Here is a 16104-nt window from a genome sequence, read left to right on the forward strand (position 1 = left end):
AGTAGCTGCTGGGAGAGGTTGGGGGGTGCTCGTTCTGCTGGTCCCTAGGCTACGGTTACTCTGTCGTTTCTGCAACTAGATGTTTTGGGGTGGTGAGACTCTAATTAGAGAAATTTGGAAATTGTAGATTTACATTTAGGATTGTGGGGTCATATATATGCAGGAGAAACCTTAGCTTTGTCCCTTAGATTCAGAGTGTAGGTTACCTCTGCTGACTTTTCCCTGAATTGGATTAAGGTTTTTGGGAAAGATCATGGTCCCCTTCCATCCCAGTGAATTAAGAATAAAAATAAAAGTGAACTATAAGTGTAAGGAAGCCCAAGAGAGCTCTGCCTTTTTGCATGACAGTAAAGTCTTGCTTTTTTAAACACACATCAGTTACCAATTAAAAAAAACCAAAACCTGTAACAGCCCTTTGGGTGCTCTTGCTTTGCTGTTGTCCTTAAACACGCTGGTATTCTTAACTTCCTAGTCTCCTTTCCCAGATGTTTACTGAGTGTGTGGTGTGTGTTGGGCATTGTGCGGGGTCTAGGGATTTAGAAGGTGAATAAGACCCACTTCCTGCGCTTAGAGCTTACAGTCTAGAAGCATTTGAAGTTCATATCTTCTCCACACTCAGATCACATAGAAGATCCCCCATGATATCCTGGTCCTCCTGAAACTGACCTCAGGATTGCTTTGGAGCTGGGCAACCAAAGGGAAGGGAGGGCACTTGTGCTTTTGTTAGTTGTCAGGAGCATAGAGAAGAGATGACAGTGATGGCGAGGGTGATGGTAGGGGTGATGGCAGCTATCTGTGGAGCCCCTAACACCTACCAGATCTTAACTAGACCTTAAAACCTTATCTTCTTTAATCCTCTCAACAATCTTAGGGGGTAGATAATATTATCCATAGCCTACTTATGAGGAAAATGAACTTGGAAAGAACTTGCCCAGGCTTCTGTAGCTGGTCAATGTCAGGGTGGGATTTTTTTTTTTTTGGCCTTAGTTTATCATTGTTTTTGGCCAGGTAAGATTTTTTTTTTTTTTTTTTTTTTTTTTTTTTGCGGTACGCGGGCCTCTCACCGTTGTGGCCTCTCCCGTTGCGGAGCACAGGCTCCGGACACGCAGGCTCAGTGGCCATGGCTTACGGGCCCAGCCGCTCCGCGGCATGTGGGATCTTCCTGGACCGGGGCACGAACCCGTGTCCCCTGCATCGGCAGGTGGACTCTCAACCACTGTGCCACCAGGGAAGCCCTGGCCAGGTAAGATTTGAATTAGCATTAAGTGCAGATGTTTTCTCTGGAAAAAAGACATTTAGATAATGTGTTATATGAGCTGACTGTGTACACAAAACCAAACGATTTATACTGTGGTTACTTAAAATCATTACACAATATAATAAAGAAAAATTTAAGAATAAAGTTCATCCATTCATTATTTTCTTTTCTTTTTTTTTGGGCCGTGCTCTGCTGCTTGTGGGATCTTAGTTCCCTGACTAGGGATTGAATCCGCGCCCTTGGCAGTGAAAGCGTGGAGTCCTAACCATTGGACCGCCACGGAATTCCCCATTCATTATTTTCATTTGTTCAGATTTCCTTCGAATTTTTGTCTATGAGCATTACTACAAAGTTGTCTTTTCAGTGAAGGTGAATTTTGTATTTTTAGCATTAACATGGCATAAACATTTCCATGTTTCTACATAGTCTAAAAAAATATCATTTAAGTAATATTCTAGTGGGTTCAACACCATTCCTTTTTTTTTTTTTTTTTTTTTTAATATTTGGCTGCGCCGGGTCTTAGTTGCGGCATGCAGGGTTTTTAGTTGTGGCATTCAAGCTCTTGGTTGTGGCCTGTGGGATCTAGTTCCCTGACCAGGGATCAAACCTGGGCCCCCTGCATTGGGAGTGTGGAGTCTTAGACACTGGACCACCAGGGAAGTCCCAACGTCATTCTCATTGAACACTTAGGTTATAATTTTTTAAAATGACGGGTATTGGGGCATTCAGATTTTTATAACATAGAATGTCTGTCTTTGAGTCGTTTTCTTTAAATAAATGCCTTTAGTTACTTCTTAAACTCTTAGACTCTTCTTTAACATTGCTTTTTGTCAAAATAACCTCTTATGGCTATCTAACAATGTTGTTTATTTTGGCATTTCTGATTCTTATTATTTAGAGTCCTTTATCAAAATGTGTAGACTGCATTTTAGCTGTATCTCATTTTCCACTTAAAACTGCTCTCCCTTTGAGAATTTAAGAGCAGAACTGTACATAAAAAGATTCCAGGTTGAGGCATACAACAAGGTAGTAACAGAATCTAGATCCTTTGGTTCTCAGCTGGCTGCTTCATCGCTTCATCTAGTAAAATAACTCTCCTGTTTATAGAGCCCATATTCGTGTGCCTGTTTGTGTGTGGGTTTGTGTGTGTGTGTGTGTGTGAGTAGAAGATGGCTCGAGAGCTGTTTGTCACCATAGTTCCAAATGTCCAAATATACAAACATGATCTGGGATTCTGGTATCCATGTGAATGCAAGGCTGAAATGTCCATGTAAATATTGTGACAGGACATTTCCTTGAACCTTTGCCTAACCTTTCCCAGAGATGAGCCAAGTAAAGAGGTGATGACTTGATAGATAACAGGCCAGACTTTCTTATTGAAAATTCTCCACCGCCTGAGGACAACAGGACCACTTATATTATGGGGTTTCCCCCTCTGGCTTACTAGGCAGTATTTCCACAACTCTTAGCAGGGAGGGAGAGGATAGGGGAGATAGAGACAGAGGGAGGGACATTGAGATTTTATTTTAAAATAATTGTTACCATTTATTAACAACCTCTTATGTGCCAGGTCTCTTGTTTACAATTTCTTATTTATTCTTCATATAAACTGTGTGAGATAAGTGTTACCTCCATTCTACAAATGAGGCCTGTGACTTGCCCAAAGAAACATTAAACTTTGGACCCGGAGTTGAACCTAGGTTTATCTATTCTCAAACCCGTGTACTTTCTTCTGTTGTGTTGTAAGAAACATTCCAACCCATTCTTGTGAAATCAGGAGTCAGGTACCCGACAAATCATAATGACCAGGCTATTCCTTTAAACATCTCTAAGAATTGAACATCTAGCACAAATGTCTATTTTAACTGTAAAGCTTTATGATATGACTTAGTCTTCTTTATACATCTGTCCCTTGAAGATAAGTGTGTATAACTTAGGAAGGATGGAAAGGCCTCCTCTTCCTGGCTTGGGGCAGATGGATGGCTGAATTGTAAATGCCGCGCCCTTGGTTTGTCAGCCCTGTGGATATCTGGCTTTCCCAGTGAGTGCTGCCTTGGTGTGGAATATTCTTTCTTCACTTCGTGTTCTTTGTTTTTGTTTTCTCCTCAGATCTAGATACTGATGACGATTTAAATAGCGACGATTTTGAATATGAAGATGAAGCCAAACTTGTTATATTCCCAGACCACTATGAAATAGCACTACCAAATATTGAGGAGTTACCAGCCCTGGTCAGTGAGTGTGCACGGCTGCTAGCTAGATGCGCGTGACTCTCTGTGTCAGGTGTGTGTGCGTGTGCAGTGTGTGTGTGCTGGGCGGTGGGGAGGGCGGGGTGAATGAGAGAGGAGGGGAGGAAGGAGTAGGAACAGAAGCAGATTGCTTCTCCTCCGTGAAGAGGGCCTCGCAGGTTCTCTTTCAATGACACTGGGCCGTATACCCTCCGCTGCCTGTTACTTCCAGTGCTGTTTGGGCTTCACTGCTCACTGGCCGGCCTGCTCCAGGCGGGCTGGCTTCTTTCCACCTGTGAATCACAGTCTGGTGCTTAGATTTTCAAATTGTGCCCCCGAGATGTGCAGGGACTGCTGGAGAGGGGTTGCCTTCTGATCAGGGACGCCTAAAATTTTTATCTCTTCTGCATGTTGGCCTTCCATGTAAAATTTTGTTTGGGAAACATAAAAGAATTCCACCGAGAAACAACAGCAACATGATTATGAAAATAACCCAATATTTACAAATCACAGGTCTCCAGGAGCTCTGTGATAATGTGTTCCTTTGAGGATGAAGACTGCTTTCTAGGTTTTAGAATTTAGCTTTAGTGGTGAGTTCTTTTCCCTTTCCTTCCCTTCTTTTTTGTGGAGCAACTTTTATCTTCCTGAACAACTTAAAGCTGGTGGCGGTGGTGTAAGGAAGTCAGTCTCCATTTTACTTTGATTCTCGAATCTTGTGGGGACCCAGACCATTTTCCTGCTCTTCCCTCATTTCCTGTATTGTCTCCGCCGCTCCATCCTTTCCTATGTTCCGTTTCCTTTCCTTTCCTCTTTTCTACTCGGTTGCATCCTGACTTCACAGAGCCTGGCTGCAGATAGCAGAGTTAGACATTCCAGTTCATTTTTTCCCCTCCTCAAGCTTTGCTAGAACCAAAGCCAGGTCTTTAGGTCCCTGATTCTTTCAGATGCTGTGTGACTCTGTCTACAGTCCCCTGCTCATGTGCCCCTGCCAAGAGGGGACGTTTGTGCTTGGGATTCCCATGTCATTAGGGGCCAGGTTGCCACCATTCAGCCTCTTTTGCCTCAGATTCTACTTTATACCTAAACATAAGACCATAGAAGTGAAAAATTTGTGTATTAAGCTATCGTAGCTCTTTCCTCTAATTATTTGATATAGCATATCTTTTTTAGTACCAAATGCATACGTTTTAGCAATGTGTACAGAATTAAATTACCTCTGCTTTCTCCAATTCCCTGTGTCACTCAAGTGGCTGTGATCAAGGACAAAATATATGATGGACAAAATGGTCTTACTTGATAAGTGCCATTACTTGATATTATATACTAAAGCTTATATCTGTATACAACTGACAGTTCTCACTGCCCTTGTTTAATATAACTCTTGAGTCTGCTGTCAAAAAAGAAGAAGCACATTGTGAATGAATGTCATGAGAAATGATTTTTCTCTCACTCCCTTATGAAGAAAAAGTCGTTACGTGAGAAAAGTTAATGAGAGCCTTTAAGTACTTTTCATTATTCTTATATTTAGAATATAATCCTAAGTGTGAACAGTTTTATAGAAAAGTGAAGTGTCATAGAAATCCATATCCAGCAATATATATATATTATAATTTTTAATACAGAGTCTTTTAGAATTAAGAAATACTTTAAGAATTAAAAAAAAGAGAGAATTGTTTGGAAGTTGAGGCGGGGAGATAGAAGGAAAAGCCTGATTTATCTGATGGTAACTGGTAAGATTTATCTATATAAAAGATGCTAGTTACTATAATTTCTTTTCATGCTTTTGCTACATTTTTGGTGTTTGATAATTCTTTTTCAGCTTTTAAATAACAAAAATTATTGAACTCACCCAACCAGGTGACTCTTCGTCATCTCTTGAGTTTCTCAGCACAAAAAAAAGAAATCAGTTTAAAATAGGTACTCTGTAGATTCTACCAGAAAGTTAAACTACCTCTTAGTGTTACAGGGGTCACAGAGACATAGTGTTTGGGACTCAGTAGGGATCTTACAGCCTGAAATCTAATGCCTCATTTTAGAGTCAGGAACTCAAGCCCTGGTGTGCTTGTAATTGGTTAGCAACTAGCTCCCTGCGGGCAAAGCCCTGCATTGTAATGTTTGCTGATTTCCATGGTGTAAATACTCCCATTTCAGGCTAACATGTCACCTAATGCAGTGGTGGGAAGGGATGTGTAGTAGGACATCCTCACATAGAGTTATCACCGTTTGCGTAACGTGGATGTAAGTGACCTCAAGAGCATATAGTAACACAACTAGGGAGTGAAGAGTTTTGAATATTTGTTACCTTTTAAAAATATACTTAATTGTGAGCTAATAGAATTTAATTTTTAATAATGGCTGTGTTTAACAACCCTCTTGCAGAATTTCTTAAAATTTAACAAGTCTGTAAGCCAGTTTGAGCCAATTCCACAACACCCCTGTACTTGAGATAATTCACAGTATAATTATAGGATAATGGATCCTGACCTTCATCTGTGATCCATAAAAAGGGCCTCTAAGTGATTTTAGACGGTATTCTGAAAACACTAGGTCAGTGTTTTATAACGTCCTAGATGATTAAGGAAATTTTGTTGAGTGTCACCAGAAGGATATTCAAAGAAAACAGAGAATATTATATTCTTATTATTAGCACTGTGCATTGCAAACTAGAACACTTAAAAAAGACCTAATAGGGTGGAGAAGATTCAGAGGAGGAAAGGGAAGGGATCGAGGTAGTCAGTGAAACAACAAAGAGGTTGTAACAGACCAGACTGAAAAGATTAGGATGTGTAGCCAGAAGTGCTAAGGCAGCATGGCCCAAACCCATAAAATCAGGAAGGGGCTCATGGTGAACTCAGCCTTGTTTTCTAGGGGCATTACTGGAAGGGCATGGGAGATGAATTTTGATAATTGAAAGGAAAAGCTACTTATATAACATTTCTTGTGGGAGATGAATGGGAATATTTTTAAAAAGGTTTAGAGAAGGGTAAGATAGGGGAAGGGGGAATTAAGAGGTACAAACTACTAGGTATAAAATAAATAAAATACAAGGATATAATGTACAGCACAGAGAATATAACCAATATTTTATAATAACTAAATGGAGGATAAGCTATAAAAATATCAGATTACTATGTTGTATACCTGAAACTAATATAACATTGTAAATCAAGTAAAAAACTTCTATCAAATAAACACCTCCCCCCCCAAAAAAAAGAGGTTTAAATATATTTATGAATGCCTGATTGCCTGATCTGTAATGGAGTATAAGCTTTTTGAGGGCAGGGACCTTTTCCTTTTCCTGACTGTGTGTAGCCCAGTGTAGTCAATTGGTAGTGTTTAGTATAACCTTGGAGAGTTTTAAGCTGGAGGAGGATGGGATCTAATATTCACAGCAGATCACTGGCTACCAGGCAGAGAAGAGGAAGCAAGAGTGGGAGAAAGGAGATGGTAAGGAGGCTGCTGTGTGGCCATTCAGGTGAGCTGGGACGATGGCTGAACAAGGATGGGTATGGCCGAAATCAAGAAGAGGTAGACTGCAAATAGATTTTGGATGTAGGACTGATAGGAATTGCTCAGGGCCTGGGTGGGGGTGGGAGTGGGATGGCAGCTGAGGGAACTTCCTCCATTGTCTCTATTTTTCTTTTTTCCTTGTAGCTTATTTTATTTTATTGGAGTATAGTTGCTTTACAATGTTCTGTTAGTTTCTGCTGTACAGCAAAGTGAATCAGTTATACGTGTATATATATCCACTCTTTTTTAGATTTCCTTCCCATTTAGGTCACCACAGAGCACGTCTCTTAATCCATTCTGGGGTCCGTTGTCAGTGCTACCCAGAGGAAAATATTCTGTATGAAGTTCAGCTAACTGTACAGGATGCTAGTGATGTAGAATACAGATTTTTGTTAAAAATTGTTTTTCAGACAATTCAGTGGCTTTTATTGTATTCAGAGTTGGGCATCCGTCACAACTATCTCATTTCCCTCTAGTCTCTGGCAATCACTAATGTACTTTGTGTCTCTGTGGATTTGCCTTTTCTGGACATTCCATACAAAAGGGATCATACAATACATGGTTCTTTGTGGGTGGCTTTTTTTTTTTTTTTTTGCAGTATGTGGGCCTCTCACTGTTGTGGCCTCTCCCGTTGTGGAGCACAGGCTCTGGACGTGCAGGCTCAGCAGCCATGGCTCACGGGCCCAGCTGCTCTGCGGCATGTGGGATCTTCCCGGACCGGGGCACGAACCCGTGTCCGCTGCATCGGCAGGCGGACTCTCAACCACTGCGCCACCAGGGAAGCCCCGGTGGCTTTTTTTTTTTTACTTAGCATATATTTTCAAGATCCATCCATGTTGTAGCATGTATCACTACTTCATTCCTTTTTATTGCTGAATAACATTTCATTGTATCAAAATACAATACTTTATCCATTTATCATTAATGGGCATTTGGGTCATTTCTACTTTTGGCTGTTATAGATAATGCTTCTATGAACATTTATGTATACGTTTTTGCGTGGATACGTATTTCTATTTATCTCGGGTGTATACCTAGGATTGGGATTGCTGGGTCATATGGTAACTCTGTTTCACCATTTGAGGACCTGCCAAATTATTTTCCAAAGTGGCTGCACCATTTTACATTCTCATCAGAATATGTTTTTAAAGAGAGTTAGAAATAGCTTATAGCATTAAGCAAGTAGTGAATGTGGCGAGAGGCATATATCCAGAATCAGTGGGGTTTGGGAGAAAGCAGAGAGTCCGCACTCCCCCGTAGTCAGTTGGTGCCAAGCCAGACATCACAGATTTGCTCATGATGTGGGCTGATCTGACACAGAGACATCCAGGCATGTCCCCATCCAGTGTCACATTTGCACTAGATTAAGAAATGGAGCCATGCCGCTTGCATTTCATTCAGGTGCCCTTGACCACGTATCATTGTGTGATGAGTGGAGGATATTGGTTGTCTGGGTGTATATTTGTTAAGAGTAAAACACACCACTTGGGTAAATCCTAGGCATACCTGTTGCTAATTTCACCCTTGTAAATTGTTCACCTTATACTTTTCACTCCACTTGCTAAGAGGTAGCAATTGTTAAATCTGACTCTTATGCTTGGGTTTACAAACTGGATTTGGTTCTTTGCTATCTTGTGTCATTATTACTATTGCAAACTCCAGGCCAGGATAAAACCTAGCTAGACCCAGGGAGAATGTGCTGGAGTCAGGAAACTAGCATCTTGCTCTCGTGGTAACTGAGCTATTTGAGTTTTCTTGAATTAAGCTGTATTTATTAATAAACTTTAAAATTCATTTTATAGAAGTTGCTGTTCTCTCAAGCTGTTTTAATATATCACATCTGTATTTGTCTTACAGGTAACAATTGCTTGTGATGCAGTTCTCAGCTCAAAATCTCCATACAGAAAGCAGGACCCAGATACGTGGGAAAATGAATTACCAGTGTCCAAATATGCAAATAACCTCACCCAGTTAGACAACGGAGTCAGGATTCCTCCAAGGTGAGGGTCAGACAGCAAAATGGAACTTTCCCCCCCAAAACGGGCCAAAGGAATATTTATTTTTCTACCTCTTCACTGAATTAGCAATTATATATTTTCTTATCAGATGCTTTTTATTAAAAATAAGCTTGGAAAAAAAAATAAGCTTGGGACTTCCCTGGTGACACAGTGGTTAAGAATCCGCCTGCCAACGCAGGGGTCACAGGTTTGAGCCCTGGTCCGGGAAGATCCCACATGCCGTGGAGCAACTAAGCTCGTGCGCCACAGCTACTGAGCATGTGCTCTAGAGCCCTCGAGCCACAACTACTGAAGCCTGCGTGCCTAGAGCCCGTACTCCGCAACAAGAGAAGCCACCGCGATGAGAAGCCCACGCACCGCAACGAAGAGTAGCCCCTGCTTGCTGCAACTAGAGGAAGCCTGCACACGGCAATGAAGACCTAACACAGTCAAAATTAATTAATTATTTAAAAAATTAATTAATTAAAAAAAGCTCAAAACTTCTCTCTAGAAGTATCTCTACCTTTGTAGTAGATGCTGACCATGGCCAGCCCCTGCCCTGGAGCCCATCCCCACCCTAAGGTCTCCGGTTGTGAGCACCTGCAGCTCCTCGCTTGAGGGCTTTCTCTGCCTGCCCGAGCCAGGTAGGCCAGTGCACCGGACAGTCAGAAACGCTACAGAGACGTGCTCCCTCCTGTGCTCCTGGAACAGCCCTCAGCCAGTGACTGTGGAGTGGAGGGATGAACACCCTAGGTCCCTACGCTCAGGTGGGGTAACTGTCTCCTGGAGTTCCGCAGCTGGACTGAGCCCCAGTGGCCCATGGGGTCATCTGCTTGTTCACAGTCCCTGCACTGGCTTCCTGCCCTTTCAGTCTGTCTTCCCTCACTCCCCTAGGGTGCTTCTTGGGAGCTGTTTGCATTCAAATCTTTGTCTCAGAGTCTGCTTCTGGGGCACCCAACTTACAAAGACGGACAATAGTCTTTGGTTGTCGCATTTTGGCTGGAATGCTCTTTAGGCTCCTTTTGCACCTCCTGTAATCAGATGCCAGTGTGTTTCCAGAGGCAGGTGCTGGAGGGAAAGAGCAGGTAGATTAGGAATGTGTCCCTTCTGGTTGAACCCTGACTGTACTGCATTCCTGTTCTGTGTGGTCTTAGGGAAGGCATGGTTCCTTGGGGCTTTTTCTCCTTTTGATAGTGGGGATGGTAATAATGCTGAAGAGTGTATATTAGAATTAAATGATAATACTTCTGTAAAGCTCCTGGCACATACCTGACATTCGACCTTCAGTTAAGTTGTTTTCCTTTCTACTTAATTTAGATTGTCAGTGTAGTAGGGTTTTGTTTAAACCAGTCTTACTGCTTGTGGCTAGGCTCCACAGTCTCTCATGTAAGGAATTTTAAGGAAATGACCTTTCCTCCTACCCTCAGGTTCTGTGTCTTTTCTAAAGTAAAAGAAACATCTCGAAGGAGCTGGGAGGAGCTGGCCCCCACTGGGGAGGCTGGCAGGTTACTGAGTGGCCCTGCTGCTCTGGAATGGATCTCTGTTAGTCCGCTGACAGTCTCCTGTGACTGCCCCAACTGCCCCCAGCTTGAGACACTCCATTTTCTTAGACGTTAATTTTCTAATCACGCCTTGTACTCTGGCTGTGCTAACTGCTGTCTGATGATTTCACAGTGGTTGGAAGTGTGCCAGGTGTGACCTGCGAGAAAACCTCTGGTTGAATCTGACCGACGGCTCTGTGCTGTGTGGGAAATGGTTCTTTGACAGCTCCGGGGGCAACGGGCATGCGTTGGAGCATTACAGAGACCTGGGCTACCCTCTAGCTGTGAAACTGGGAACCATCACTCCTGACGGGGCAGGTGAGTGTGCCTTTACCAACTTGGGAACTTACAGTGGCTCCCTCTTAGATTTAACCAGTGCCTTAATCTCTGGGGTTGGAGGGCATAAGCTCTGGACTCAGCCCGGGTTCGAATCCTCATTCTGCCTCTTGTTAGCTGTGAGATCTTGGGTGAGTTTTCAGATCCTTCTAAGCCTCAGGTTCCTCATCTTGAGGATAATCACAGTACCTCCCTCATAGGTTTGTTAAGATGCATAAGCATTTAGCCCAGTGCACACCGTAAGGTCATGATAAAAGTTTGCTGCTTTTGTTAGTATCTTTCTGAATATCTCTTGGCTAAGAGGACAGAAGCAGGAACCCGGACTTGTGAAGTGAATGTGCATAATCAAACCCACCATTAGAATAGTAGGGGGAAGGCCTAGAATTCATTATGGGGATTAGTATCATTTTAGGTACAAATGGATTCATTATGGAGAAGATGGGTTTTAAAGATACTGTGTGTTCAGAACCCCTGACATCAGCAGGCAGTGACGGTGTCCAGTGCAGCAAAGGGTTAGAAGTGGTTTCTGCTTGTACTATCAGCTTCAGAACTGGTCTTCTTCTTCGTGCTCTCACACTGTATGTTAGCTTTTGGCTATGTTTATACAGTTAATTCCTTCTATCATTTGGTGAGGGAAAAGAGAAGTTACATCAGGGTTAATAATGAGAAACTTAAATACTGAGCAGTGGCCATGAGAACCCATCATCTCAGCATCACTGAAAACACTTATGAAGCACAGACCTGCACTCACACCCAGGTCAGTTTCTCCACCTGTCCAGGTTTTAATCTTTATTTCTTATTTACTTTAAGGTAAGATGATTTTTTTAGGAAAAAAATAAAGACATTTGGCTGTTCTTCTCGGTTATCTTTCTCTGACTGAATCAGCCAGCCTCAAAGTTATTTAGTGAGGATGTTTTCACTGAATGTGGTACACTCTTTGTCAGCCATGCCCTCTCCATCTAACTGGTTTCATTTATCTGTTTTATAATTGAGGGCTGGCAGTTACGTCATGTCTAGATTCTTTTGATTCACCTTTTGGGTAAACTTCCAAAGTTTAGTGGACTTCTTTTAACTCATTAGAGAAAAGTAGCTGCAAGAGTCTCAGGTGCTGGTGCCAGACATTTTCCCCTCAAATAAATAAACTGCTACACAGCCCAGGTTGAACCCTAAGCCTTCCAGGATCTGAAGAGGAAATTCAGGACATGCAGTTGGATTCAGGGTTACAGCAAAGTGCTTACAGGTCATTGCTCTGTTGAATAACTGCTGTATATGGTAACCATCATTGTTCTTGTAGGGCCTATAGAGAGAAAGAAGAGTTTGTAATGTAGGCATTCTATTGGGTACAATTGCAAGGGGAGGATAATTCAGATGTTTCTACTTTTAGTGCTATCTTATGCAGAGCCTTTTTTTTTTTTTTTTTTTTTTGCGGTACGCGGGCCTCTCACTGTTGTGGCCTCTCCGGTTGCGGAGCACAGGCTCTGGATGCGCAGGCTCAGCGGCCATGGCTCATGGGCCCAGCCGCTCCGCGGCATGTGGGATCTTCCCGGACCGGGGCACGAACCCGTGTCCCCTGCATGGGCAGGTGGACTCTCAACCCCTGCGCCACCAGGGAAGCCCCCTTTTTTAAAAATTGGAGTACAGTTGATTTACATACAGTGTTGTGTTAGTTTCAGGTATACAGCAAAATGATTCAGTTATACATATGTATATTCTTTTTCAGATCCTTTTCTATTATAGGTTATTACAAGATATTGAATATAGTTCCCTGTGCTATACAGTAGGTCCTTGTTGTTTATCGATTTTATATATAGTAGTGTGTATCTGTTAATCCCAAACTTCTAAATTATCCCCCTTCCTATTTTCCCTTTGGTAACCATAAGTTTGTTTTCTATGTCTATGAGTCTGTTTCTGTTTTGTAAATAAGTTCATTTGTACCATCTTTTTAGATTCCTCCTACAAGTGATGTCATATGATATTTGTCTTTCTCTGTCTGACTTACTTCACATAGTATGATAATCTCTAGGTCCATCCATGTTACTGCAAATGGCAATATTTTATTCTTTTTCACGGCTGAGTAATATTATGTAGTGTTTTGATAAGACCAGTTATTAGAAGTCCAGCTCTCAGAACATCCTGTTCAAGACAACAATTATTTGTATATGGGGATTTGTTCTAAAATTTTGCTTGAGCTATGTCTTTTTCATCTTTAAGTTCCAAACAAAATCTTATGCATGTAGGCATGGATACTTCGATTAAATGAACCAGCTGGTCTAAAAGTACTTAAATAATTATATTCTATTTAAATGTATGCTAGTAGTAAAGGCAAGGATTAATTCTATTCTCTATGCATATATTTTAAAAAAAAATATTTATTTATTTTTGGCTGTGTCGGGTCTTACTTGTGGCATGCGGGATCTTTCATCGTGGTGCGTGGGCTTTTCTCTAGTTGTGGCGCACAGGCTCCAGAGCGCACGGGCTCAGTAGTTCTGGTGCGTGGGCTCAGTAGTTGTGGCTCGTGGGCTCAGTAGTTGTGGTGCGCAAATTACTCTTCATGTAATTGAGAGTATTTGAATAAATACTCTTTTTTCAACCATAGAAAGCATAAAATATTGGCAAAAGCGATGTAGAATGTGCACCTGTGATGAGGATTCTTAAACTCGCTTAGCTGAGGCAATGTTCACTTTTTTTTAATGACTATTTTTTTAAAAATTATTGTTTTTTATTTTTTTGGCTGTGTTGGGTCTTTGTTGCTGTGCTTGGGCTCTCTCTAGTTGTGGCAAGTGGGAGCTACGCTTCGTTGCGGTATGCGGCTTCTCATTGTGGTGGCTTCTTTTGTTGCAGAGCATGGGATCTAGGCGTACGGGCTTCAGTAGTTGCAGTGCATGGGCTCAGTAGTTGTGGCTCATGGGATTAGTTGCTCCGCGGCATGTGGGATCTTCCCGGACCAGGACTCGAACCCGTGGCCCCTGCATTGGCAGGTGGATTCTTAACCACTGCTCCACCAGGGAAGCCCATGTTCACTTTTTGACAGTAGATCAGGATTTGATTCCGGCTTATCTTGTGCAGAGTTGGTTTTAACGCAAATAATTATTTTCAGTCTAATTATCATTACATATTAGTTTATGGGATGCATCAATTCTATTTTCATTTCTTTTAAATCTGTTTAATAGATTGCTAGTTGTAGCTTATTGTTTATTTAAAAAGCCAAATAAGTTAATGAAAACATGTGTAAAGTTTCCATAAATGTCTGATGATGGGCCTTGTGGATGTTGAGGCCCAGGAGGGTAGGGTGCCCTCTGTGTGGGGGTGGGGTGGCCCTCTCCTGATGACGGTACCACTGGTGAGGGTCCATCTTCCATACTTGCTAGGCTCACTGAGGCTAATTCAACTCACAAGAGACAAAGTGTTCAAGTCGGTGTTTAGTTTCTAGTGAGAACCACAACCACCTGTAAGTGGGATGTTTATGTCAACTCGACCAGTATGTTCCCTCCCTGTGGGAAGCTGAATTATATTTAGAATATTGCTTAGTGAACATGGAATCCAAACAGGTTGTGAACTCAGATGTTTAATGGTCGTGTGATCCAGTCGTCCTGGTTCCCTTCTCTCCAGTAAGGACATACCTGCTCATTGAGAAACTCCTACTCATCTTGAGGTCTCAGCCTAGAATTAGTTCTTCCAGGAAGCCTTGATCCCTCCAGGCTAGGCCATTGTGGTGGCTGGGTAATAAAAGTGGGCCCCATATCGAATTCCACTCTGGGTTCCATGGGTACAGCAGCAAACAAAAAAAGAAACAGATCACCATACAAGCAAACAAAACGCTTTCCTCTGTGGGAGGAGACATTCGTTTGGCAGAGCAAGGTTGAGGTTCTTGGTGGGAAAGGAATGAAGAGGGTTGGAGGCAAGAGAAGGTGTGTTTTTCTTTCATCATAGAAATTAGTTTACCTGAGAAGAATCCTCAAAGCCTTGGAGACTACAGGAGAGTCTTCCTGTAATGCCCATGGCAGCAGTGAAATTGCCTATCCCACTGGCCCCTGCACCAGCTCAGCAGCATCTGAAGGTGATTTTTTTTTTTTCTGTTTTCCATCCTTTATTGAAGGGTCCCACATCCTCAGGGACCCCAGGCAAACCAGACGCCAGACAGGTCCCCCAAATATAGCAGGAGGCCTGAAAGGGAAGAGGAATGACTTATGATCCCACCACACCTCCCTGGAAACAGAAACCCACCACAGACGGACAGGCAGACAGGGCCAGGACGGGGGAGACCTTACCTCCCTCTAGGTTCTCTGCCCTTTGCCCCCACTTGAAAAGAAAGTCAAACACCGACTATGAGGCACCCCAGCCCCCCACCCACCCTAGCATAGTTTGTGCCCCCCCCCCCGACCCCCTCGCAAGGGGCAGCACTGAGGCAGCTTCCCGTCGTTCTCCTTCACTTTGGTTTGCTCCTGGCAGCTCCGTGCCCTCTTCCTTCCTCCCTCAGCCTCCGGCCCAGTTACCCCTACATCTTCTATCACCTACTCGGACCTTCTCTCGGGTCTCTAGGGCCTCCTGCCCCAGGGCTTCTGGGGAAGCAGCATCTCCTTCCAGCGAGGGGCTCCGCCAGGCCCTCTCTGCCCAAGATGCGGGGTTCACACGGCCGCCCCACTCTCCTTGAGGTCAGGGGCTGAGCGCTGCCGTCTCAGCTGCGCGGGGCGTAGTGTATGGGGGGTAGTGGGGCCCTGGGGGCCTCTGGGCTGGGTATGGTTGGGGCTGCTGGGGATAATAGTTGTGCTTTTTGGGCTGGAAGTTCTGGGGTTCGGGCTGTGCAGAACCCCCTCCCCGGGATCGGCCCCCTCTGTCCAGGGAATTCCTGCGGGGACGGTGGGACCTGCGGGGACTTGGGGGCCTGCGGGCAGGGGTGGCCGGAGAGGGGGTGAGCTCCTCGGGGGCGGGGGTGGCGCTGGGGACTCCCCGGCCCCCTCCCCCGGCCAGGACTTGCGGTGCTGAGGGTTGCTCTTGAAGGTGAAAAGCAGCGTGCAGTCATGAGGGGGCACGAAGTGGGCGGGGGGGTCTGCGCAGCCCTCCGCCCCGGTCCCCGGAGCCCTGCAGTCCCTGCAGCCGCAGCTGCTCCTGCTTGAGCCAGCGAAGGCGCCCCCGACAGAAGGCGGGGTCCTCCTCCATCAGCCTCAACACCCGCTCCCAGCTCGACAGGGGCGGCGAGGAGGGCCGCGTGGGAGGTGCTCGGTCACTGGGGGCTT

At 43.9% G+C, this 16104-nt stretch overlaps 1 protein-coding gene across 4 annotated transcripts in view; it reads left to right on the forward strand.

Moving 5' to 3' along the window:
• Positions 1-16104, forward strand: part of USP13 (ubiquitin specific peptidase 13) — a 136242-nt gene that overhangs the window by 36249 nt on the left and 83889 nt on the right. For all 4 annotated transcript variants that reach the window (XM_060150053.1, XM_060150050.1, XM_060150051.1 and 1 more), the window contains exons 4-6: positions 3368-3489; positions 8854-8996; positions 10668-10852. In XM_060150053.1, coding sequence (XP_060006036.1) covers positions 3368-3489; positions 8854-8996; positions 10668-10852 — 450 coding nt within the window. The remainder of the gene's footprint in view (positions 1-3367; positions 3490-8853; positions 8997-10667; positions 10853-16104) is intronic.

Source organism: Lagenorhynchus albirostris, chromosome 5 (genome assembly GCF_949774975.1).
Source record: "Lagenorhynchus albirostris chromosome 5, mLagAlb1.1, whole genome shotgun sequence".
Lineage (NCBI taxonomy): Eukaryota > Metazoa > Chordata > Mammalia > Artiodactyla > Delphinidae > Lagenorhynchus > Lagenorhynchus albirostris.